This window comes from Aspergillus steynii, assembly GCF_002849105.1.
Source record: "Aspergillus steynii IBT 23096 chromosome Unknown P170scaffold_4, whole genome shotgun sequence".
In the NCBI taxonomy this organism is placed as follows: Eukaryota; Fungi; Ascomycota; class Eurotiomycetes; order Eurotiales; family Aspergillaceae; genus Aspergillus; species Aspergillus steynii.
In genome coordinates, this window is record NW_020194401.1 from 3163041 (window position 1) to 3188693 (window position 25653).

The 25653-nt window shown below is 54.9% G+C and overlaps 7 protein-coding genes across 7 annotated transcripts; 1 reads left to right on the forward strand and 6 right to left on the reverse strand.

Moving 5' to 3' along the window:
• Window positions 1–425: 425 nt before the first annotated feature.
• P170DRAFT_447237 (putative Ran-binding protein (RanBP10)) lies at window positions 426–6444 on the reverse strand (the record flags this gene model as incomplete). The annotated part of the gene is made up of 8 exons (XM_024850861.1): window positions 426–2531; window positions 2975–3121; window positions 4093–4205; window positions 4266–4781; window positions 4840–5086; window positions 5143–5273; window positions 5338–5564; window positions 5642–6444. 8 exons carry the CDS (start codon window positions 6442–6444, stop codon window positions 426–428), a joined length of 4290 nt encoding a protein of 1429 aa, XP_024704899.1.
• A 1544-nt stretch (window positions 6445–7988) lies between these two features.
• P170DRAFT_330890 (uncharacterized protein) lies at window positions 7989–8843 on the reverse strand (the record flags this gene model as incomplete). Its single annotated transcript, XM_024843364.1, has 2 exons — window positions 7989–8370; window positions 8431–8843. Coding segments are annotated over 2 exons (795 nt in total), but the record flags the coding sequence as incomplete, so codon positions are not given.
• A 3865-nt stretch (window positions 8844–12708) lies between these two features.
• Window positions 12709–13934, reverse strand: P170DRAFT_475895 (J domain-containing protein; the record flags this gene model as incomplete). The annotated part of the gene is made up of 3 exons (XM_024853299.1): window positions 12709–13215; window positions 13267–13797; window positions 13890–13934. The coding sequence occupies 3 exons, from the start codon at window positions 13932–13934 to the stop codon at window positions 12709–12711; spliced, it is 1083 nt and encodes a 360-aa protein (XP_024704901.1).
• Window positions 13935–14247: 313 nt separating this feature from the next.
• Window positions 14248–15564, forward strand: P170DRAFT_358815 (DNA-directed RNA polymerase I subunit RPA43; the record flags this gene model as incomplete). The annotated part of the gene is made up of 1 exon (XM_024844316.1): window positions 14248–15564. One exon carries the CDS (start codon window positions 14248–14250, stop codon window positions 15562–15564), a length of 1317 nt encoding a protein of 438 aa, XP_024704902.1.
• Window positions 15565–15711: 147 nt separating this feature from the next.
• Window positions 15712–18038, reverse strand: nfr1 (putative AIF-like mitochondrial oxidoreductase (Nfrl)). Its single transcript, XM_024849307.1, has 3 exons — window positions 17409–18038; window positions 17154–17349; window positions 15712–17101 (listed from the first exon to the last, which is right to left on the reverse strand). Exons 1-3 carry the CDS (start codon window positions 17953–17955, stop codon window positions 15826–15828), a joined length of 2019 nt encoding a protein of 672 aa, XP_024704903.1. The 5' UTR covers window positions 17956–18038; the 3' UTR covers window positions 15712–15825.
• A 167-nt stretch (window positions 18039–18205) lies between these two features.
• On the reverse strand, window positions 18206–22463 carry P170DRAFT_437186 (uncharacterized protein). Its single transcript, XM_024849308.1, has 3 exons — window positions 21798–22463; window positions 19458–21731; window positions 18206–19392 (listed from the first exon to the last, which is right to left on the reverse strand). The coding sequence occupies exons 1-3, from the start codon at window positions 22157–22159 to the stop codon at window positions 18267–18269; spliced, it is 3762 nt and encodes a 1253-aa protein (XP_024704904.1). The 5' UTR covers window positions 22160–22463; the 3' UTR covers window positions 18206–18266.
• Window positions 22464–23284: 821 nt separating this feature from the next.
• Window positions 23285–25362, reverse strand: P170DRAFT_358383 (arrestin (or S-antigen), N-terminal domain protein; the record flags this gene model as incomplete). The annotated part of the gene is made up of 5 exons (XM_024844287.1): window positions 23285–24004; window positions 24070–24642; window positions 24699–24911; window positions 24965–25078; window positions 25150–25362. 5 exons carry the CDS (start codon window positions 25360–25362, stop codon window positions 23285–23287), a joined length of 1833 nt encoding a protein of 610 aa, XP_024704905.1.
• Window positions 25363–25653: the final 291 nt, after the last annotated feature.

The window sequence follows — 25653 nt, forward strand, 5'->3', positions numbered from 1 at the left end:
GGACTGTAGTCTGAGACGCAGCTGTAGGCTTTAGACGGTCAACCTCGCCCGATCCCTAATGAAGCAACACAAATGAATCTTATCCCCTGAAAAGAGCCGACTCGTACATGTACAATAATAGTCAGTGCAACATATGCCTGCCAAAAAAGAGAATTGGAAGAGTGTCCGCTCGTGGGGTATCAAGTCAAAATTGATCTATAAACAAAAGGCTCCTTGTGATGGAAGTTGCTACCCAATCACATGCAAAAAGCTAAGGCAGGAGGATGAGTCCGCCGCAAATGAAGGATATGAGAAGTGGATAAGGATGGACAAGATGACACTGCTGAGTGTGAAGATACAATAATTACAAAGAAAAATGTCGGGGCAAAGTAGCATGGTGGGGTCGGCGTGCGAACGAGGCACACAGAATATGTGAGCAAGCCAAATCATTCGGCTAGACTCTCTCTCAGAAGGTTCTCGTCGATTTGCTCGGCATGTATAGCAGCTGGCGCTCGCGGAGAAGGTCGGAAGCCCATGATCGGACCCTTTTGGTTGACGCCTGGATACCGGAACCGCAAACTCGGAACCGACTCGGCTTTGAGGTTCTGTGAATTGCGGCCTAAAGACGGGTTGGAGGACTCTGAGCGCATTGAGGATGCACACGACGCGTTTTCCTCTGCGTGGGGCTGTAAGGCCCCGTTGGTCGCCACAGGGGCGGTGCCCCAGCGACCTCGGACCCAGCCGCCAACACGGCGACCAATGGATATTTTCCGAGCAGGCGTGGGCGCGGTAGAGTCGGGGCGAACAGTGTCCAGGGAAGCAGGCCGAGTTTCCGGCATTGGGTTTCTGCTGGCAGCGACCGAAGCCAACAGCGTCTGGGGACATTGCTCCGAGCCCCTGGAGGGTTCGCGGCCGGCATTGACGGTAGTAGTCGCGGTCACCGGTGTAGTAGAGAAGCGGTCGGACCCGTACGACATGATGCGGCGTGTCATGTGAACGGGCAAGGCGGCGGAAGGCAGATCGCTCAGGCGTGATGGACGGCGGCTGGGGGTATGGATGTCCATGCCTGCCACCGAGAAGAGACTCTCGTGAGAGGCAGCGCGGCGCAGAGACCGATATGGCGTCGAGAAGGCTTCGTCGGGAAGTGCTGGCGAACGAGCCCGTTCAGACTCCGCATACTGCACCGACGACGAAGAATCCTCTCGTTCCTCGGGGATGACGGGTTCGAGTGGTGCCAGATCTAGGCTGTACTCGTTGAATAGATCGTCTTCCAAATGATCGTCGCCTTCTGACCCATCCAGTGGGCGAGGCCCCGTATCGAACGGACCATTCTTGGAGCCATAATTTCTAAGAGGAGACAGAAGCACAGTACTCTCCGGGCTTGTAGCTTGGGACGAGAAGCCGCGTTCCACACGGTCAAAAATAGATGAAGACCGATATGCCGACTGCGGCGAGCTCGCCAGTGAATCTGCGGTGGACGATTGTAGAGACCATCGATGTGAGGGCCCTGGAGGGATGGAGACGGAGGTTTGAGATAAGATAGTCGATGTTGAGGATGTAGAGGACTGAGATCGGTGCGTTGATTTGCGGGCCAGCTGTGTGCCAGACGCCGAGTGCAAGACTGAAGGACTGCCGAGCGAACGCCTTTTCTTCGAACGCCGGAAGAGCGTGGCCTTGTCCTTCTTTGAACTGGCCGATACAGGCGGCGTATGGTAGTGATGATGGATATGAAACTCTTGCGACACTCGGCGCGGCTCTTTCGACTCAAGTTCCTGACTCAATGTCGTTGCATGCTGGGGTCTCTCGTCATCGTCACCCTCCGTTGTCGATGCCAGCGGTTGATGTGACAGAATCTGATCCCGCAGACTTTGTACCTCCTGGTTAGAGCTCTCGAGCATCTCCCGTAACTCCACGATTCCCATTTGCAAGTTGGCATTGTCCTGTAGGATGTCCCGCACGAAGCGCGACACCACCGTTCCGCCGTGGTCACGGCCCAATTCTTGAGCTGCCGCCGCCCCCTTCAGCCGTCCGGCAGCGCCGTCGAGTTCTCGTTCCACGGCCCGTCTTCGCTCCATGCGCTGAACCAAATCCGAATGACGATCGCGCTCTTCGCGGGCCTCCTTTTCAATCCGATCGACCTGGTCATGCAGGTCTCGCAGAGTGCATTCGGCGTTCTTCCAGCGTTGAATCGCCGACTTGGAGTCTTCCTGGGCAGACAGCAGACTTTCCTGCAGTTTAAGCTGTTCCACCTCCATCTGGGCCAACTGCGCCTCGAGATCGGCCGCACGCGCAGCCGAGGCCGTTAACTTGCGAAGCTCAGCTTCGGCGTTCTCCAAGCTGACGGCCAGCGACTTGGCATGAGAATCCGAATCCGCCACGGCCTGGTTCAGGCCGTCCAGCTGCTCCAGGAGGCCCCGATTCTCTTCAATGATGCGTGCGTTCTCGGCCTGGGCCTGACGCTTTTCGCGCTCGAGACTTTCGATGTTGGCCAGTAACCGATGACGGTCCTCCTCGGCCTCCGCCATGTAGGACTCATGGCGATGGAGTAAAGCCTGCAGCGCAAAGGTTAGCGATGACGAGCTCATGTCGACGCCTGCAGAGGCAGGTTTCTCATAGGAAGCGGCCATGACGGACTAGAACGCAGTGTGATAGGATAGGGGATCCGATCTTTGCCGTCGCCATATGAGGTGAGGTGAATGTTGACAGAGTACTCGAGCCCATTGTTTGGTCTTCATCCGGTTTTGGACCGAACATGACGAAAAGGGTAATATGCAAATTCCAGAACGCAAGCGGACAAAAGTAAACAAGCCGGCAAGAAAACAAAGCCCCCACAGTGTATAGATGTATTCAAGGGATGAGGAAAATCAAAGAGATGGAAGGGAGGGGAAGTATCTACAAACGAGCTCAGGCCAACAGGCACAACCCCTCCCAAATATGGGCAATGACGACTCGGCATGGATCTTCAGGCACAAAGAATGAGAGACCTAATACGTACCTGACCCAATCTAGCGGCAGTGGCCAAGTCCTTCTCCAGCCCCTCCAAGGCGACATTATTATGATGAAGGAATGCACAGTCATTACGGCCACAGCAGCAGCGGAGGGCCGCCGGAGTGGTGGCCGAGTGGGTAGGAATGCAGGGAACCTGACTAGCCAGGGCCGGACTATGTGGACGGGAAGAATCCATGGCTGGCAAGCAGAATGCGGCCTTTCCCTTTTGCACGAGCGAGAATAATGTGCTGGCACCCCTTGACGGAGCAGTGAGCTGGGGGGTGGAGGCGCCAGATCATCGAGCTAGAAGAGACCAGACGGGGTTGGTGGAGCTGGGCGTGAGTTGGAGCAGAGAGAGAGTCCGAGGGAAGGAAAGAAAGAAAGAACGGACGAGAGAGATCGACTGCTCTCCACCATCGCATCGACTGAAGGAACAGAAAAAGGTCATTGGAAGACTCGCCGGTCGTTCCTGCCGCTTCCAGAGCGCCTGCCGTACCGTCACCGCCTCGTTTTGTCAGCGCCCGTGACCGCCACTCCCGCCGGTATTGCCGTATCGTATGGTCACGCCGCTCGCTGCCTGAGGTTTCCGAGGATGCACGTCATCCTTCCTACGCATGACCCCTTCACGTAAGACAAAAGTAACGTATCATGGCTTGTATTCTAACTCCTATGTCCCACATATTAATCCCCCCCGACTCGATTCCATAAGACCGACTTCTGCACAGCGCATCGCTGGCCTCAGGATCGTCGTATCGCATTGACGCCCAATATCTCCTGCGCCCCCTGCAGATGCATCATGTTGATTGGTTGAGGGGCATATGTCCATTGGCTACTGTCCAGTGTCCACGCCGAGGTGAAAGAAATCAAAGCGTTGAAAATAAAGGGAGAAGAAAAAGACGTCGACTCATGATACCGTAGGTATATCCACCGAATCAGGGCATGGTATGAACGAACGGGAGAGTCCCGGAGCCAAGGAATAAATGAGTTGAGAAACGAAAAGAGGGCAATCGTTCGAAGTCAGATTTCAAGATGCCAGTCCACCCGAGAAAGAAACAACAAATAGAAACTCAATCTCCTCTCTCCGGTATGCGAGCGAGGAATTTAGAGCAAAAAATCATTTCGCACGTTGATAAACGCCCCGGCGCCGCCCTCTTCACTGATCTCGGTGATCAAAACCTCGGTCTGCTGGTATAGCCGCTCCAGAGCAGCCGACGACGATTTGCCCAGTGACACTGTTGCTTGTTAGTTGCCTTTGCGGCTGTCCCGATCCTACAGAAAATCAGATAGGAGAAGCCTACCTAAAATGGCCGAGTTCAACTCCTCCGCGACCGCAATCCGCCCGGCAGGGTCGAGGTAATGCCCATGCACCGACCGTTTCGGGTCTTGATAAGCCACCAATGAGAAGATGTCGTCCAGCATCTTCTTGTCGCCTCCACGCTCGTCGTTCGGGTAGTCCAAGCGCAGCTGCTGCCCGTATTGAACCGCTTCGGTGAGAAGGATGTTGGATTTGGCGTTGTGCTCCGGTTCCTCCATGTCCATTCCGTCCACTTCCCAGCCATCTCCGTCGTGGTTTTGCTCGTCGAGTTCCATCTCTTCGTCAACGATGGCGCTGCTGTCATGCACCCCGTTGGAGGCCTTGGGCTTCTTGGACGCCGCAAGGGACAACTCGTGGCAGCGACGCATCATTTCCAGGAATTTCCGGCATCGTAATTTAAAGTGAATATGGGGAAACGACTGCAAGACATTCGCGTAATAGGCGTTGGTATACTTCAAGGCCTTGTCGATGTCCCCCTCCAGTATAGCCGCTCGAATTTCTAGTACAGTTAGTCGACAAAGTCCCTTCGGGAATATGAGGAGGGGTCGGATACGCACTCTGCCGATTGACCGCTTCAACGTCCTCTTCCACCTCGTACTTCTTGAGGGGCTCCTGACGCCCGTTCTCCAGGGCGGCCGATTCCGTCGCCACCTCCTCAGCAAATGCCCGAGCTGTTTCCACGTAACCGTCGTGAGCCAAGAACTGCGCAACGAGCTCTTGAAGCAAAGCGGATTCGTCCAAAGGTGGCTGGAGGTTGGCGGTATTGATGGCACGGATATCTGAGTAGATCGAGGTTTTTTCTTCCTGTAGACTAGGTGAGGCTGAATCCCAAGGCAAGAGGAAGACGACTCGGAACGTACCTTGACCATGCCGTCGATATCGAACATGAACGGTTGCTGACCGAAGTTTGCGGCCAAATGCACGGGGGGTTGCTTCTTCATTCCCACCGACGGGTATACCTTGACGTTTTGCAGTTCCCGGAAAGCATTGCCTGAGGAAGCAAGGTTGACGTTAGCCTGTGATACTGCACCAGTCTCACATATCCCGGTACATACCGAGAAAGACGCCGTTCTTAGTGAAGAAAGCACACCCGGTCGCGAAGTTCACTCCGCAGCCCACGGTATCGTTAGCACCGAAGGTAGGGCCGTATTGTTTTCCTTGCCCTTGGCTTTCGCCAAAGAACGATTTACCATCATCGCCGTGATAAGCCCACGATTCTTGCTCCCACCCGGGGAGTCGTTCAACCGATGCTTTATGGCTTGAAAACCCGATTCCGATCATTCTAGTGCAAGTCAGCATCTTCTGCCCTGTCCCTCTCTTTCCCCAAAGCATGAGGACCATTCAAGCACAGGTACATACCCTTCTTTCGGTTTGGAGAGAATCGTTATCTCAAAATAGTAGATGCCACACTGTGGGGGCATCGGATTATCTGCACGGACGGCGGCGGCTTCGTGCTCGTGCTTATTGACGGGGCCCGTGTATCGAACCTCCAACCCCCCATTTGTCAGTTCCAGACCGGCATATTTGTCGCCATCGCTCCAGCGGGATGGCAGAGGCAAGAGGTGGTCGTCGTCACCGGGCGGTTCCCTCTCGATGATATCATACGTCATGCCGCGGTGTGAGGGTGCTATCCGAGGTAGGCTCCCCTGGCTCGAGGATGTGGATAGAGGGTTATTGGGAGCGGACGGGGAGCAGACGGCATCTCGTTGGGATGCCAGTTTGGCTCGTCGAGCAGCATCGAGGCGGGCGATGTAGCGGGAGTTGCGGAGATAGGAGGGCGTGAGGAACGAGGCGGCGGGATCGGACAAGCCGCCCGGGTTGTGGAAAAAAGGATCGAAGCACGAGAAGCCGGCGTATTTGCGGGAGTAAGGAGGAAGAGGATCGCCGGTCGACGTCCTCCAGGCGGAGTTGTTCATCTGCATGTCTGCATCCACGGCGGCCGAGTGCCTCAGCAGGCGGCCTTCGGGATGAATGGGTGGGGGGTAGGATGAAGTGGAGGCGGAGGGCAAGAGATGCGAGAAGTTGCTCGGGGGCGACAGGGCGGTGCCGGACAGGACGGAGGCGTAGGACGAACGACGGGGGATCGAAGAGATGCTGGTCGGGCCGGAAGATGAAGGTAGAGGAGCTCGAGCTCCATCGGAAGGGGGGAAAGGTGCATCCATAGGGGAATCGTTCGCGGGACTTGGAGCCAACGAACGGGGCGGCGGGTACTTTCTCTTAGTTCGACGGGCATAGAATGGGCCTCTTTTCCCCTCTCACGCGAGCTACTCGGGTGCGTTGCTCGACAACGGGCGCAGTCAAGACACCACCATTTGCCAGTTCGTCGAGATCGGCGAGGTCAGTGAGAACAATAAATCGCTGCTTGCTCTCACGAATCGTTTGTCTTCGATCTTGCACTCTTTCTCGGGAGGATCACGGCTTTCCGTAAACGGAGAGTGGAGCACCGCCGTCGTAGCAGCAAGTCACCAACAGCGCCAAGGTCAAGATCTCTCGATATCGTGCTTCTAAGGCCATGTACAGGACGCAGACAGTGCATCCAGATCAAAAAGGACACGAAGAAAAAATGCTTCCAAAACAATCACTCACGAACAGACCACCAGGCTCAATGCACGGGGGGGAAGGCAAGAGAAGAGACTCGGACGGTTTTATTCCCAACGAACCAGGGAACCAGCGTAGACTAGAAGGCTGGCGTTCGCTCTGTGTGACGGGACAGGAGAAGTAAACCAACGGGAAACAGAGGAGAGTTGTGGAGAAGAGGAGGGAAGAAGAGGAGAGAAGCAGCAGGAGGAATACGGATGAATGAATGGCCTGACAAGAATGCGGCGGGGGAAGAAGCACGGGATTCGGGCGCTTTGGGCTTGGAGAAGTCTTCTCTTCGACGGAGTATACCACCCAATGTCTCTATATCCAGCCATTCCTTGCATGCCGCGGCCTCGACCCCTCTTCCTCTCTCTCCTCAACATGACGGCTGCCTGTTTGTAGCTCCAGCGCCAGTCCGATCGATCTTCGAACCCCTCTCGCCATGACTTCATCATCCCGGCTCTCTGCAGCGGTGATACCGTCATCCATGCAAATTTCCGCATTATACGGTTAGAAATCAGTTTCGGATGCATTGACTAAGCGCGCAGGCATGAATAAACACATATACTAGATTTTCCCGTGCAGGATCCAGGCATATCCCACCTGCCATGCCACCTGTTTCTATACGTCTACCGCATGCCATTTTCCCCCTTCCCCCGGATCCCTCCGATGACTCCGGCTATGTTTGACAGATGCTGTTGTAAGAGATCCCAGATCCAATGCTTTCGCAACCATGGTGGTACATAACTTATTCGTAAATAACAATTAGAGGAAAAGTAAGATAAGAAAGAACAAGAACAAAGGCGCAAAAGAACAAAGAGAATCATAGGGCGAATGGAAGACGACGGTTATTCAAGCGGTACCGCTAAACCTGTCTGTCGAGGACAGAAAGACCGATTAGAAAATATGAATCCCAAACGCCAGACCGGCAAAGTACAACCCCAGATGACAAAATGACGCAAAAAAGAACAAACGCCCCAGGACCTGTCAACTAGATGACAAGGGAAACAAACGAGAAATCGACAGGAAAGGTATGACAGTCCGAGTCAAAATGAAAAAATAATGTACAGAAAGAAGGAATGAGATGCAAATCGTGGACGCTGTAGTCAATGGCCTATGCCGCCATGGCCACCGCAGGCGCAGGCGACGAGGCTTCGGTGAGATTGGGAGGAATCGGCGTGAGGTCTCCGTCGCCCGAGTTACTCTTCTCGCTGGGCACTCCGCCGGCACTATGGTTGGCCTTGCTGTCGCTATCCCCTGTCTCGAGGACGCCATTCTTGACCTCGCCATTCGTTTCCGAGATTTGAGGCCGAGGAGCTCGCCAGCTGGACAGGTTCCAATTCACGCCAGTGAAGCTCTTCAATTGAAGAGGCTTTCGCTCCCACTTGCGACAAGGGGCTCCCGTTCGATCCAGGGCCCGAAGACCGGCATTGATGGCACCGGTGTTGGCCTTGGGTCCGAGTCGGTGGCTTGCCGCCAATTTGACATGGTCGACGGTTCCGTCGTCACTGCGACACAGGGCGTTAGTGATGAATTGGGTGGAGGACGGCAGGACTATCTCAACTTACAGTCTGGGCTTCTTCTTGGGGCCCGGCTTGCCTCTTGGCTTAGGTTGTGTCTCGGTCGATTGATTCAGACCTCTCTTGCTTCCGGGTTTGGGGCCCGGCATGCCTTTACGGCGAGGAGTGTCGGCAGCCGACGTACCGGCCGCGGGGGTAGAGGGAGCATCGGACGCATTGTCCACAGAGGAGGGAGGGATTGGAGGCTCGGCGAAAGACGAGGCAGGAGAAGCTTCCTTCTCCTTGACGGGGGTCTCGGCGACGGGCTCCTGGATCTTGGGGGGGCTGTTCTTCTTGGCCTTCTTGTCCTTAATTTCGGGGGGAGGCGTGGCAAACTGGCTGAGGGCGTCGGGAGACAACTTGAGAATCAAAACGCCCTTGGACGCCCCCGATCGACTGGAGCGACCGTTGGTGGCCGACGAGGTAGCAGAGCTGGAGGTCGGCATGATGCTGATCGCCCAGTGGTAGCGTTTTTGCGACGAAATTGGGGGATGGCGGTGGTGTTGCTAACGGGAGGCTCGTTCACAGAGCAGGTGCAGAATTCCCCCCAAGGTGTTGGACAGTAAGTGGTGGAAGCCGTCCGCTGCGTAGAGAGGCAGTGTTTTTTTAGAGGCAGGTCAGAGTCGTTGGTGGTGTAGTAGTTTAAAAAAAGGGTGACGGAGACCGGGGGGAGGGGGAGTGTGTGACGAAGCACGGTGGAAGATTGAGTGCGTTGGGGTTGCGTGGTTCCGAACCCGAAAGGCGAAGGATGGGCGGCGAAAGCCAGTTCACGGTCACGGCGAGGCTTGTTCAAGATAGGAGAATTGAGGCCGAGATGACATAGTCCGGGGGTGGTGGAGTAGAGGCCGAAGAGGGAGATGAGGGTGGTGAGAGAGAGTCGAGATGGGGGAGAGAGGGGAGGGGGGATGGGAGAGAGGAAGAAAAGGAGAGGAGGGCGAGACGGCAAGGCCGGGGGGATGGAAGGGATAAAGATGTGGTTTCATTATTGTTGGTGTGTCCATCTCTCGTCTAGTAGAGACAGACTTTGTTCTGCGGCCGTCTGTGGTGCAGGGCGGATCTGGTAGAAGAGCAGCGGCCGGCGGTAAGGTACGCGTACGGAACGCGTCGGGGGGAACGTCATGGCGGTATGCGTGTGTATGGCGATTACGGGGTAATTTAACGGGATCAAACTGTTCAAGAAGTCTTTCCTTGCCTGACGGAGGACCGTACATTATTACGCCGTACTTCCACCGCTTCCGGCCACCATTAATTACTCGTATTCTCTCGTCTCTATCCTCAGGCTCATTGCATGGGTCACGATCCCGGCATCAGGTGGATAGCCTCGCGTCCATCCATTAGACGATGCCTTCCCATCGAATTGGCCCCTTTCTATTGCTTTTCATTTCTCTTTTCTTTTTTTCTTTCTCCTGAGGGGCCCTGCAACTAACTGGACGCCCTACTCGACTAACAGATCGACCGGCGGTAACAACTGGAATAATCTCGATTCCACGACCCAAGAAATCCGGCTCGCCACCGTCGGAACGCAATCCATCCATTCCCTTCCTTGACGCATGGACCGGCACGATGGGGGAAAAAGGCGCACCAAACGAATTTTCAACCCGACAGACCCGGTTTATCCACTGTTCCATCTCCTCGTCGACCGGTCTTTGGCTTTTCGTCTGCAATAATCAGTCACCACTAATACAATCAACCACCACGGATCCTCCCCTGGACTGGGTCGGGACATGGGAGCCTGGCACACTAACAGAAACTCCCCTCCCTAGTATTGATCAGTATGAATCACAGCACCGACGATTTCTCCCGCCCCAAAGTAAACATCGCCCGTAATGGAAATATAGCACCGGATCAGGTCATTCACCTCATCCAACAAGAATCCAGGTATTAACTGTTCAGGCAATCTTGCGCCTGACCCGCTTACCGCCTCCCCAGCAACGCCTGCTCTGACGGGCTTCGGCCAAGATCAGGCTATCGTCCCTTTGACTCCACTCCTTAGAGCCATCTCAAGACCATCGTTTGCAACTGGACGGTCGAGGCATCGATGAAGGATGATGGTACTGGATCAGGACACTTACCTATGAACGCATTAGGATGAAAAGAGAACAATTCTTGAAATGCTGATGATCTAGGAAGCGCCGACCAGCTAGACACATGGTATCTCGGCATCAGAAGATGAATTCTAGAGCTCGACTCAAACTTAAGCGTTGGCTTCCAATGTCGGGGTTTTTTTTCTGGTCAATTTATGTGTTGGATGGAGCATGTTCGGATGATCGCACTCTTGTTTGATCCCGGATGTTCTACAAACGACAGAACTGCCAGAGCCAGCCAGGGACAATGTCACGAGTGATCAACCTTGAAATATGTGAGAACAAGCATTCTCGGTCATCTGCTCAAATCTAGCTCTCTGTGTGGACAAAGGTGGGCACGAGCTTCATGGCTTTGAACCTTCATTGATCAAACTTTAGATGAGTTTGTATCTAGTCAAATGACAGATACATCTTCTCTTCGAGCAACTTCTGTCTCGGCTACAGGCAGGAGCTGGAGTCTAGCCACAGACAAATCCAAATTAAGCAGTCTCGTGACCTTTCACACAAATCTATCGGATATCGGATTGGCCTTCGATCACATGGGTTGCGGGAGTCATGCCGTCAACTCCTGACCAAGCCATAGAGTACGGTCGCTAATTCCGGTGAAGCCAATCCATCGTCTTAGGTCCCATATACCCACAAGAAGTTCTCCGACTTGTTCGCATCTCTCCTGCAGCTTTTGTTCAGGCTCTCGGTTGTGTCTAGTATGCAGTCGGACGGGGCTTGCAGTTTGCGAGTCCTTCCACAATGTGTCTTCCGATGCTAGTTCATCTGTCCCCGTCGGGAATCACTAACTGAAAGAAGGGCTACGAATTCACGAAGCCCGTCATGGCTACACTGAAGATTCCTGACCACAGTGAGGTACGACTGCAAGTCGATGGTCAACGCGCACCGGTCATTAGTAAAAGCATTTGGCTGCATCTCCACGATAATGTAGCTGCATATTCGGACCATTGAATTCTTGTGTCGGCGGGGTGTATTGATCGTTTTCTGCTTTCTTACTGTCCCCTGGAGGCCAACGACGACACGTCCCGTCTAGTACTTTCTGGTTGGTATTGGCTCATTTGCTTATCGTTCCCACGGGATTCTCCCTGTGGATGGCAACGTTTTTGGTGCAGCCGACACCTGAGCAAGCAAGGTCAATTACAGCTTTTGCTGCACGGGGTTTTTGATAAGTTGAGCGATTCCCGGTGTCATGATGGCTTTGTGTATCGTGGTTTGGTCGAACCTCTCGGGTGAGAGGCTCTATAAAAGCTCGTGCTGATACAGTTTATGTATTTGAATGCTTGAGCTTGCGGGAGTGGAGGAAAGATTGCTGCAGTAGTATAAAAATGGACGTTTTAGTGTGAACTCTCGACAAGTAATAAGAACAGTATTCATCCCTACTATATATACCCACAAGTCTGATCCTAATCCACTAGTAGTACTGTCTTCGTATGCCCTATCCAAAGCATGATCGTTTTTGCCCATATACCCACAGCTTGGTCTCGAAAGAGCAGACAGGCCTAGTCACTGATTTTCTGATATTGTCTCGACCCTGCCCAGTGGTTGTGTAACATACCCACCTCTCGATGTCCCTTTCCATGACCAGACTAAACGTTTTTCCGCACCCGCGATACTACTCGGCAGAACCAGTCTGACCGCCAACGCTAACCTGACCGCCTCCACTCCGCCGGACCCATCGAACTTCGATCTCAAGAACAGACAGGCAGCCACACTCTGACATGTAAATCGGCCGCTACGGCTGCAAAAAAGGCGCTAATCAAAAAGTAAAAACGGCACTAGATAGCCTGTTACTTTGTGCCTTACCCTCTCTAGTTTAGTAGAATTTTCCACACTTTCGAGTCGGCTAGAGACCTGCGTCTCGGAGCGCCCATACAAATTTGTTATTTTCACATCCAACCAGACCCAGATGGTCATGTGAAATCTGTGGTAGTTTAGAGTTTTGGTCATGTGATCTGACCCACTGCTCGGGTTAGGGCTGGCTGAGCACGAACGGCAAGAGGGGGTATACGGAGTATATCTTAGACGCTGTCCAGTTTATGTGGGTATGATTCTTTGCATTAGCTGATCTCATACGAGTTATTGCTTATATATCATTTCATCGATATTCGAATGCATGATCTAACTGTCATATGTATTTCTGTATCTACAGTTCGCTATACAACCACTACTCCGTATAACTTCATATACCAAATGGAGATCACTCTCCCTTCTTCTCGCGCATCTTCCGCTCAACAACCTCCCCAACAGCCGTCTGAACCCCAGGACTAGCCCGCACGCTGCTCAGCACCAACCCCTCTTTCATGCCCTTGCGCAGAGTCGCCACGCCCTCGCGGTCACCACGAAACGGCGCAAACCCCAGCTGCAAGAGGCGAGTAGCTTCGCCGTCCGTCGTGCGCGAGAGTTGCAGCAGTTGTGCGAGTTTCTGCATCGTCTGCGGAGAGAGACGGTCACCTGTTCCGGAGGGCTTCTGGCTTATTTCGGGGGGTGTCACCTGCGAAATGAAGATATGTAGCGTTACCGAGGCGCGTTGCGCGAGGGTGAGAATCTGGAACGGCAGGAGATAGAAACTCGGGTTCGCGGCGGAGATGCCGAGTAGGTCACGTAGAGCAGGGGGGATGTAGTTTGAGGGAATGAACAGGGCCCCCGGGTGGGTGATCAGAGTCAGCTCGAGAGTGAGCAGGGCTCCGAAGGTGAAGAAGCGCCACTAGACCACCGGTTAGGAAAGGGAGTTTGACCACCGAACAGTTTCACTTACATAGCGACCCCAGCTCGCCCACCAGGTAAAATTCAAGAAGATGATCGTAACGAACCCGCCCACATACGGCAGCAGAGACCGCTGCAGCCCCGTCATCAGAAAGTCCTGCATCGTTTTGTGGCGATCTCCCCAGCCCAGAACGTCGGGCCCGAATCGGTCATACGCGAACCGCTTCGCAGGGTCCAGCAGCGTATCCTGCGCCAGCTTCAAGTACACGAAGTAGTTGTCGGCTGGAAGACCTTCCCCTTGCGTGATCTTGTCCGGGTGGTGCTGCGCCGCGAGTCGGCGGAACCGCGACTTGATTGTCCGGTCATCGGCCAGAGGAGATACACCCAGGGCTTTGTAGAAGTCGCCGGCGACCTGGACGCGGTGGAAGGACTCATAGAGGGTGTAGAGGAGGTAGCCGGTCACGACTAGGATGAAGATGCGACGGCGATGGCGCGCGTAGCGCGGGGAGGGGGGCTGCGGTCGAGGATCCCCCGCGCGGATCGTGAGTCCATAGTAGACGCTTTGGACCAGGGAGGTGACATACTGCGAGAATCACCACGTCAGTCAATCCATACATGAAGATATTATTTCGCCAGGAGATGCGAAAGGCGAGTCGGGGGGTTGCTATCACTCACGTTTGGAAGCACCGCCCATCCAACAAATGAGAGAATCGACGACATGATTGGGATTAAGAAGAGTCCTCCATTGAAGGTTCCCACTGAGCAAGTTTCCAGGAATCAACCCAAAAATATAACGATGGCGCGGAGTCGGGAATCTTTCATTGTTGTAAAAGTCGCGATTTGGTCTCTCGCTGTCCTGATATGCCGCCCACCGCCCTGCTCACCGCCTTCCCCGTCTTCTCCACCCGGACGAAGTAAAAAAAAAAAAAAAAAAAAAAAAAGAATTTCGACATCGGGAAAATCCATCGAGTCTCTCAAACCCCCAACAACCCCGAGGAAAAGGCGCATTGATTTGCGCCCACCCCAATCCACAATGGCAGTCGACGAGATGGAAATCGACTCGAACCCGACGTCTCACCCCGTGCAGAAGCCGGAGAAGGAACGCAAGCGCAAACACAAGACCAAGGACTCGTCGTCACCGTCGAAGAAGAAACGCAAGCACGACGCCAACCTGATCGCGGACAAATCCACCACCCACGAAAAGAAGAGCAAGAAATCGTCCAAGGGCAGCAAGAAGAGCAGCAGCTCGAAAGCCGTTCCCGCGGCGGCACCTTCGACCCCCGACTCGCCATACACCCTGACCACCGCGACGCTGTATCTTCCTCTCTCGCCCATCTCGATCTCCCCGACCCATGCGCTGGCCTCGCTGCTGGCGGAGCACCTCTCGCCGCTGATCCTCACGTACTACGCCCCCCTGCAGGGCGTCGTCCTGGCCTACTCCAACGCCTCGATCTCCAGCACCCACCCCGCCGAATCCAAGTCCGCCTTCACCCCCAACGACCCTAACCCGCAGCCTCTGACCCTCGCCCGCTCCGCCGGCGAGTACGGCGTCCTGTACGTCTACCTCACCGCCACCTTCCTGGTGTTCCGGCCCCAGCGCGGCCAGGTCCTCGAGGGCTGGGTCAACGTGCAGTCCGAGGGGTTCCTGGGCGCCGTGGTCCTGAACCTGTTCTCCGTGGGCGTCGAGCGCAAGAGACTGCCGTCCGATTGGAAGTGGGTTCCACCCGGTGCATACGGCGAGGAGGGAGAAGGAGAAGAGACCGCAAACAGTGACGCCGATGCCGCAAAGACCAAGTCGCAGTCGCAGTCCGACGACGACTCCTCCGAACCCTCGGCCGCGTTCGACCCCGAGAAGGAACACTTCAAGCCTGTCGCGCTGGCCTCCGACGCCAACCCGCTCCTGGACGACCCGGCCTCGACCGAGGTCGACGAGTCCGCCGCCGCGGAGGGCTACTTCCGGTCGGTGTCCGGGCACCGGGTGCGCGGCACCGTGCGCTTCCGGGTCGTCGACGTCGACGTGATCCCCGGGTCGGAGCGCGATCGCGGCTTCATGAGCATCGAGGGCACGATGCTGACCCCCGACGAGGAGGCCCAGGTCGTCGAGGACGAGCGCAACGGCGTGATGGCCGCCTTCCCCGGCGCCCCGCGGAGGTCGTCCAGTCTGCCGATCCGCACCGACTCCAGGACCGCCATGTCCGGTGCTCTCCCCGATTCTTCTTCGACGGCGGCTGAGCCGGAGCCTGAACCCGAGTCTCAACCCGCCGCCCCTGAGCCCGAGCCCGAGCCCGAACAAGCATCACCGACCAAGAAGAGCAGCAAATCGAAGAAGAAGGAAAAGGAGAAGAAATGACCTTAGAACAACTTCTATCGTTCCATAGACGCTTACTTTCCCCCCCATGTTATATATTCCTTTCCATCCAACCTGTCTATTTATGTATGGCGTTACGAGGAGAAATAAAAATCTTCATTGCATTTACTTGTTAGTCGATGCCCTGGGTTTCGTTTCCTTTTATGCATTATGCATTATGTATCAATCATGAACATTCGCTACTAGTCCTTCATAAGGGTGGCTATATCTTTTCAAATTACCTTATTTACGACTATACTTGATTTATACCTTCACCGACTTCGGCACGCCCACCATCAAAACGTCCAATCCGCCCTCGATCTGCGACTTGGTCGGCATATTGCCACGGCGCATCAGCTCCGCGCTCTTGACCATGATCGGATCCATGCCCATCGTGGCCACGGCCACCACCGTGTCGCCCTTGGTGTAGTACGCGGCGAACTTGCCGTTCTCCGGCTCGCCGTGCAGCACCAGACCGTCCCAGCCGTTGGGCGTGTTACCGCAGTACCGCAGCTGGGCGCCCAGCGCGGACCAGAAGATGGGGATGAAGGCCTTGGGCTTGAGGGATTGCAGGGAGGCGGCGGACGACGGCGCCGTCAGGCTGTGCACGATGGCGCGGGCCACGCCGCGGCCGGCGTTCTGCGCGACGTTCCAGTGCTCGATGCGCGTGTAGGTGCCGGTCTTGGGATCCGTGCCGGGCCCGTGGTAGGGGTAGGTGGCGATGTCGCCGATGGCGAAGACGTCGTTGTTCAGACCCGGCACGGCGAAGTGCTCGTCGGTCTTGAGGGATCCGTCCTTTTCGAGCTGCACGGCTGCGTTACCCTGCAGGAAATCGGTGGCCGGGCGCACGCCGACACCCAGCACGACCAGATCGGCCGGTAGCACGGTGCCGTCGTTCAGGTGGACGGCGCCGACTTTGCTGGCGTCGGCGTCGGAGGGGGTGGCCTTGACGACGCCGGCTTCCAGCTTGAACTTCACGCCGGCCTTCTCCAGGTTGTTCTGGAAGATGCGGCCGACTCGCTCGCCCATGACCCGTTCCATGGGGGCCTTCTCCTGGCCGACGATGGTGACCTCGTTGCCGCTGGCAAGGGCGTTGCCGACCTCCATACCGATGAAGGAGCTGCCGATGACCACGATCTTCTTGTTCTTCTCGCCCACGGCCTTCAGGATGGACTGGACGTCCGTCACGAACCGCAGCTGGAAGATGTTGCCCAGATCCTTGAACCCTTCCAGGGGCAGACCACGCGGCACACCCCCAGTGGCCAGAACCAGTTTGGTATACGGGTATGAAGTACCGGACTTGGTCGCCACGATCTTCTTGGTGAAGTCCACGCCAGTCACCTCGTCGGAGACGGTGTCGATGGCAGCCTCCTGGTACCATTCCCGCGGACGCAGCTGGATCTTCTCGGCGTCCGGGATCAGCGCCTTGGACAGCTTGGGTCGGTCGATGATGAGGTTGGGTTCGCGGGAGATGACGGTGATGGCGCCCTTGTATTTCAGTTCCCGAACAGCTTGGATAACACCCAAGGTTCCACCACCACTGGTTGATTGTTAGCAGACATGATCCGGGACTGTCGAGATTCAATGCTTACCCTCCCACGACCACGATCTTCTCAGGACCAACAGAAGAAGCGCTGCATTTCACGGCAGGATCTCTCTGTCCGGACTTGATGGCCGATTCCTCGCCCTTGACATACACCGCGCCGTTCTTCTCGACAATCTCGAATTTATTCAAGGCATTCGGAGCCGGCGCATCTTCCACATCGCCGGTGCCGATATTAAAGCAGGCTAATACACCAGATCAACACCGATCCGAAACCAACCCATCAATTCGGAATAAAACATACCTCCATGCCACGGACAAGTGATCCTCCCATCTGGAGCAACGACGCCCATCTTCAATGGCGCTCCGTAGTGGGTACATTTGTGGCTCAGGGCATGATACTCCCCGTTATACTTGACGACCAGGACCTTGGCGTCCTGGATGCCCTCGACCTCGGACTCGACCTTATCCAGGTCCTGGAGGTCCGCTAGGGACTGGATATCTTTGAGTTTAAACTCCTGCGCCATGGCGGGCTGTGATGAGAAGAAGCGTAGGTTACGAGGGGATGGGATCCAATGTGACGATGATAAGGATGACGAGGATGAGAATGATCTAGAGGAAGAAGTAGAAAGAGAAGAAGAGACAGATGAGGAGCGGGGATGAGCACAGCAGGAACACGAGCAGCCACTAGCCAGACGGCAGCCACATCGACAGCGGGGATGCGTGCAGGACGAAGCAGCGCGCAAGACCAATGGGCCAGCAGTGGGAGCAGCGCCTAGGCTCGAGATGGAACGCGACCAGACAACTGGCAGTGAGAAGCTCTGGCGAGGGCGAAGGAGGGGTAAGGGCATTACGGAGTATTATTCCAAAGGAGTGAAGTACAGCGACGGGGGAGGAGACCGCTGAGCGAATATAACGGGGCCATGGCGTGGTCTCTGCATGACATCGACGTGAAGCAAGAGGAAGAAAGTCGGAATGTCGAGGGAAAACAATGACGTCGCTGTGCAGGGAGTCTCGGCCAATCACGGGCCAGGTGTTGTCACCCTCCACTGGAACTGGTTTGGGAATCCCGTTCATTATTATTGCCAGGATATCCATGGATGGAACTCCGGTGGAGCTATCTATGTACAGTACAATACAATCACAACTAGCCTTCTCTCATTCATCTCCTGTTCTTCCCCCGTCGTCGTGGAGCCGGAGGACTGATGCTGGCCAGTCGCCTGCGTCCCCCCAACGAATGGCGCGTCACTCTCCGAGTCGGCGGTATGTTCTTTTGCACCCACCCCGGCCCTCGAGGCAGGCGATGGGATCGGGCAAAGTCCTCGTCGCTCCCGTCGGGTGAAACGAGAGGACTGGACTGGGTCAAGTCGATCACCTGAGAGGACATTTGGGAATCTGGCGGCGGTAGAGCGTCGTCCTCTGGCGCGGGAGGATTCTCGACAAGAGTTTCGGGTACGGCGCTGATGAGCGACTCCTCCTGCTGAGTTGGAGATGACGGCCGCTGAGCAGAGGTCGGGGACTGGCGCGAAGCCGGGGAGGAGGCATACTCGATGGCCGAGAGATAATCCATCGTGGTATCACCGTCCTTGGCACCGAGGCTGTTCTTGGTCTTCGTAGAATTGCGTCGTTGCTGCTCCTCGTACGCTCGGTCGACCTCGTAGAATGGATTGGGAACGACCGAACATGCTGATGACCGAGACGCCGGCCTTGCGGATTCTGGTTCGTCTTGTGCTTGTTCTTGTTCTTTCCCGCCGTTGGGCTCTGTCTTTGACTTCTGCTCCGCTGCCTTCTCTGCTTTCGGGACCGGAGTTGGGGACTTTTTGATCCCGACCTTATTGTCAAAGAGCGACGCGATCAGGCGATTGAAGGACTCGAAGGATTCAGGGCTGCTGATCATCTCCAGGTCCGGGCCCGACCCCGTTGGCAGTGGTGCTGCTTCGTTCTCCGACCGATTCTGGGGCACGGTGGAAGGTGGAGTGGACGGTTCAGAAAGACGAACACCAGAGTTTGGATCCTCATCGTCGTCTCCGGCCTCATGGTTTGCTTGGGGACTGTGCGAATGGCCCGGTGATGCCGAGCCCAATTCCTCGTCGGAGGACTGGAATCCGTGAAACTCCGGCGATTTTACGCCGAAGCTGGAATCCTCGCCAGAGGCCCTTGCGGCGTCGACTGCGTCCTTCGTTAGTGGGTCGGGGTCTTCTTGAGTTAATGGCCGGTCTTCCGGAGGTGCCTTCTCGTCTGCTTTCGCATCCGGCGTTGGACTCCGTTGAGGCGGCTCTGGCGGAGAGCTTTGGTCGGTGTGAGCGCACGCACGCCAGAGATGAAAAGTGAAAAGGAAAGTTAATGTACTGACAAGCTGGCTTTCTCGGCATCTCCGGGGCCGCCTGCAGCACTGGCCGCTCGGAGAAGCTTGGGATCGATGAGATCCGAAAACGACACTTCGCGAAATCCATCGTCCTCCGCTTCGTCGTCATCAAACCCAGGCATTTCGAATCCGCTATACTCCGGTTCGTCCTCGTCATCTTCGACCTCCTTCGGCTGCCTCCAATCGCGCTTGGCCAGCTGAAGCTTGAGGACTTGGTCTTCAAACACCTCATGGATGCTGGCTACTCGGTATTCAGACACGGTAGGCTGCCAGTTGGTCGCTTTCGACATGTCCAGTTGCTTGAAGGCAATGACCGAGCCCTTTTTCAAATCGCCTTCTACCAGATCCCCAAGCGATGCCAGATCATCGGGGATTTCAGGAAGGTCGCCCGTCTCTTCCGATGACTTCGCCGTATCCTCTTGTCCGGTCTGCTCCACGCCTTCCATGTCGAGGTTAGGCTGCTCCGTGTCGTCGTAGTTGAGCTCTAGACCGTCTTCATCTCCGGGCCAATAGTCATCATTACCATAATACTCTTCCTCCTCCTCTTGCCCGTCGTACACCTGAATGCGCTGCTTTCTCTTCCGTTTCTTGCCGTATCCCTTGCGCTGCCTAATGATATCGCCAGCTTCGGCGTCCCAACGCTGCTCAAAGGGGAAAGGAGGCGCAGTCAACTCGACATCATCAAAGATGCACTCGGTGGCTCGTATGAGTAACTTGTCTTCCCAGTTCTCCTCCGAGTCACTTTCGATGTCCGCGATAGGTACTTCTTCTGCGGCCACTTTCTGGGTAACATTGTTTCTGACTTTTCCGGCCAGCTTTTTCCGCGTGGCTTCTTCGTCCTCCTTGGTCCGAGGTGTCCGTACTCCAAGAGAGCCGAAGAGCAGTCGTCGAGAGCTTGCAACGTCTAGCGTGCGGCGCTTTGATCCGGGACTAGCTTCATTGGCATTCTCCGACACTTGATTGTTTACTTGGTTGTTCTCTTTGTCACTTCCGGGGGGCACGTTCTCCTTTTCGGTGATGTCGATTCCTCCTGATTCAAGATCACGAAGCAGCTTCTGTCGCTTCGCTTCGAATTCTGTCTGTTCGCTCTCTTTGCTGCTAGGTGCAGCTGCAGGGAAACGATACGACCCTCCGTGCTTTTCTTCCAGATCTCGAAGAGCGGCAAAGTCTGCCTCGGCCGGTAGAGCGCCAAGTTCCTTGAGTTTTGCTAGCCTTCGTCGCATCTTGTTGCGCTGGTTGCTTTTTTTGGTTCGCACGGAGCCCAAACCAGGTGGGTTGGTCTTCGAAGTTAGACCAGACACACCTTCGAGCTCGGATTCTGAGGCCGAGTCGTCTGAATCGGAGCTGGAGTCGGAATCCGAGTCAGAAGAGTCTGAATCAGAGGAATCCGAAGGCGACGAGCTTTTGTCATTATCCGAGCTGGAATCGCTGGATTCATCCGAAGATGAGCTGCTGCTGCTGCTGCTGCTAGAATTTTGGACCGCAGCGGAATCTACCTCTTCTGGCTGTTTGGTCACTGGAGACTTTTGAGTAGGGAACAACGGTGGTGGCGGCGATGGCTCTTTTTGTCCCTCAAACCTGACCGCCTTGGAATCTCTTCGTGAAGCATCGGCGTCTGGAATCTTCTTGCCAGCGTTTTGCAGGATAGAGGGTCTTGGGGCCTGGTGCAGACTCGTTCTTTTGCGCAAGGAGTAGCCACCGTGACCAGCCTGTTCGTCATCTGCTTTTTTCTCAGATTCAGGCATACCAGATGTCTCGGTGTCCTCTTTGAGGTCCTTTAATTCCTCCGTCAAATCCCCGGCATCAAAGTCAGATATGTCGGCGTCACTTTCAGAGGCTTGATCATCGTTCTGGTCCACATTGTATCGAATAACCGTGCCGTCTCCGGTATCTTCGGGGACTTGGTGGAAATCTTCGTAGTCGTCCTGAAAAGCATCTTCGTACTCATCATCGTCAGGCTTGCTTTCGGACCCACTCCCAGCCCGTAGGGCCGAAAGCTCTTTGAATGATCGGACTCGCCCGCCTGGCGCCCATTCTGTGTCCTCCTCCTCGTAGCCAGCAGGCCCATCGCCCCAGCTCACCAGGCTCGTACGTCTCTTCTTTCTCGGAGGTATCGTGATAGCGGGTCTCGACGAGGTAGGTCTTTTCAAAAAAGGCTTTCCGAACGGCACGCCATCGATCAGATGTCTGCCATCGGTGGATATTTGGTGTCGACCGGAAAGGCGTCGGGCGCGCAAGTCAGAGAGTTGAAGAGCTCGTATTCTGAGTCGACGCATCCAAGTTAGGAGAAAGAACAATGGCACCCCTCTCGACGGCAAAAGTACTCACAAAACTTCGTCTCCATCCCGAAGGAGACCCTCGACTTCCATAAAATGCAGACACTCCGAGCCCGCCACCTCCACCACGTAATCTTCCAGCCCCCATTGTCCACTGCACTCACTATCGAACAAGGTCGGCTCGGTCTCCAGCGGAATAACACCATTGACATCCTCAAGGAGCTGCGCAATGGTATAGCCGCCGTTCGCATACAGCGCATTCGGCGTGCGCGTGGACGCGATGGCAGACGAGGCGGCAGGAACAACGGCCGAAGACCCGGGGGCAGTCTGGCCCAAAAGCGAGGGCGGCGCCGTCGTCCAAAGAATGCGCGTCACCGGCAAGCCGTGACGCTGGATGACGAGGTGGAGACGCATGATGGAATGTTGGGTGACTTGTGCGCTCCTCCGTAAGCTTCAATGGGCCTTTGCTATCTCAGCATCAGTGATTAGGTGCTTGGGGATTGAGAGTATGGATTCGCTGCGTTGCGTTTCGCGAAAATTGAGCTCCAAGTCGGGACCGGTCGCGTTGTCGGTTTTCAGCAGCGGGTGGGCCACGCGGTAGGAAACGGACAGCGGAGGGCAGATGCAGGTCGAGAAGGCCAATGAGGAAAGCAAAGATCAGCAGGAGGGTATTAGATTAATCATAGAAATACATGATAGATTAGACAAATGGTTGAACAGTGCGACGCGAAAGACAGAGCCGGAGGAGAGACGGTGAAAGATTGGATGAAGAAGACTAAAAGTGAAGCCAACACCTCCACCTCCGCTAAGCCGCTTTGGGCGTCTGCCTCGGGCACCCAACGAACGGATGGATTTCTTTTCCTTCCTTCTTTGTGCTGGAAGAGTTTATATAGTTAGTATAGTTGGTATACTTGGACTTACCTTAGACTCAACTATTGTCATTTGGCTGGCTATGCAATTTAACTACAGGGAGTCGCCCTGGATGCGCATATGTATGCCATGTTCATGCATGTCTAGGTATAGTACTTTTGTTCAGTCACCTTAGAAATGTAAACAATGTTTGATACTCAACGAGCCCAGCAGTAAAATGATTTGTAACTCTAGATATAAGTCCAATATGATATTTCTACTAAGTAGATCATTGTAGTCCACAAAAACGAAATTCTTCGGGCGATCCAAAGCCGAAAGAAAGAAAAAACATTTGGTATCAATATGCGACAAATGGCAACAACAGATGTTTTAAGAATAGAGCGAGGGATATAATTAACATCAACACCATTATATGCAGGTGTTATTAGAATCCAGTAGATGTGATTGGATGTTCCATGGCATGATGTGAATATTATCTGTCCAGTTGAAGACCGTAGCCATGTATCTCATGCTGTGAAAGGTTGCCATATATCGTTCATAGCAGATCGGAAAATTTCATGGTGGCAAATATGATGAATGCCACCGATCTAGGCCGTCGCTGCGTCCTAGAATAGATATCGATCGGAAGTGCTGGAAAAGGGACCTGCTAGTTCCTTGGTTAATGTAAGCTCAAGGACCCGCGGAGCTTGAACTCCGTGGCACCGGCTTTCTACTTGGGACACCCAGTCGAATGGGACGGAAATCAGACCCGGAGGGTCTACGCTCGGCCGGACCCGGTGATGCCGGTTGAAGGTGGCTGTCTGCAACTGGCTGATATTGAGGCGGGTTATCCTCCGGAGGGGGCGCCATTTTGTGGATTTTCAGGATGCTCTGTTGACGGGCAACGGGCGACGTCGGGGGCGAGCCGGAATGGGACTCCGGCGGCGTCGAAGGAAGCATATCGAACGACTCCGCGGATGAATTCGCTTCGCGGTTACCGTAAGGGGTCCGAGCCTCAGAATCCTTTGCCGGGTAAACTGACGGTCTTGGATCAGCTCCAGATTCAACGGATCTTCCGGAAGAGGAGGCATCTGGTGGGTTATACTCGCGACGGGGGCCAGCTACGGGACTGAGGGTTTCGGCCATCGCGTCCTCGTAGCTAGGAGGAGCTTCGTCATAGTTGTCCTCCGTGGCGGGCACGGGCACAGGAGCCGCCGAAGGCCTGGGAGGCATGGGCGGGCGCGAACTGGCACCCCCCGCGGGTCGGTCCGGAACTGAAGGTGAAGGTGGCACCGGCGCCGTTGGTTTGACCCGTCCCGTGGCAGCCATGGCATCCAGCAGGGCCTGAGGCGGAGCGATTCCAGAGAACACTTTGACAGGCATCCTTAGCGGGAGTATGATGAGTTGAGGCTATTCGCGGTCAGTAAGAAGAATATACCAAGAGTTGGCAGAACGATTATCACATCATCACTCACTTTCATATTCCCAATGCTACCATGCGTCAGACCAATTCGGACCTCCAGCTCGTACGATCTTGAGATGTTGCATGTTTCGAAACTCGGCGCTACTGAGCTGGGCAGAGGCACCCGATTCCACATGCTGGAATCGAGGGTCCATTCGGTGCCCGACGGATCACCGCCTCTCCCAAGTGGGATCCCCATATTACTACGGCTCATAATCACCCAGCTGCCGCTTTCCGTCCGTCGTAGATCGTGGGCCAGGATATGCGTGTACCCGATCAATTCGATTTGCAGCATCTGCAGGAAAATCGTCTCGTATGACTCTGACACCTTGCTCACCAGCACCCGCAGCGGGATGGGCTCATTGCAGGTGAGGATGGACGGATTCGGTAGTCTGATATCTGCGGAAACACGCGGAGAATCCGAAGAACTATCCCGAAGCGAAGTAGACGAGACCTTCTGGAACAAGCTCTTGGTTTTGGAACCATTGGGGGCCTTTGTAAACTGATGCTGGCGCCTCGCATACGTTTCTTCATTCGGGCTGCCCGTTCTCGGTGGTTCGATGGGAAGGAAATTCAAGTCATGGATCTAAGACTCAAGAGTGTCAGCCTTTACCACCCAATCTGCCTGCAAGTGGACCATACCGCTCTGATGTTTTCCTTGTAAAATTGCGGCCGGATGATCGTCGCCTTTAGGTAATATTTAATATCCGCCTCGCCGGGAAAGCCGCTCAGAGAAGGGGGCAATGTCTTTTTAACATGACGATTCGTATCCTTGGCCATTTCAACTTTGAGTCCGGTGATATTCAAGTTGGTGAGCATGCTATTGTGCACGCTGCAGGCATTGTTGAACGGGAACTTCATAAGCATTAGCACCATTAAACCACCCTACTCCTCACCAATATAATTACCTTGAATTGAAAGGGATACTCGTATGTCCCGGAAGCAAAAGTATACGTCGTATTTGGAGCCTTGGAGTTGAAAACCTCCGGGGTGGGGAAAACGGTGACGACTTTATACAAGAGCTGCGAAATCATGAGCCATCAGACGAGAGCGACACAACTGGAGCGAATAAAAAAAAGCGATCAATCAATACCTTATGAACCTCCAGTTCCGTGCGCTTCTTATCGGACTGCTCATGGTGCGGATTCCGGGGTCCCGACAGACGTGTGCGACTTTCTCCCTGAAGCTTCACCTGGATGCCACCGATTGCCGCCTCGGTAGGCAAATTGATGACGACCTTGCCGGACAGGAAATCAAGATTGGTGAAATGGGTATGCGAATGGTCTAAATGGATGGTCGCAGACATGGCGAACACCCTGACACGAGCCAACCTCTCGCGACCCGGCCGATTGCGATGTGGATAATGCTTATTCGATGCGGGGGAAGAGACGCAGGCGCCGATCAATATTTGAGATACGCTACTTGGGATCCGTTCGGCGAGAGGATGGAGTGGAAAGAAAGCGAAAGATTGACGGGACGAGAAACAGGCGAGAGCGGGAGGTTCGGCATACAAAAACAGATACGAGGGGGGGAAGGGAAATGACGTTGAAGGGCTGACCGGAGGAGACGGCGTGGGGCGATTCTTATTCTCGGCGTG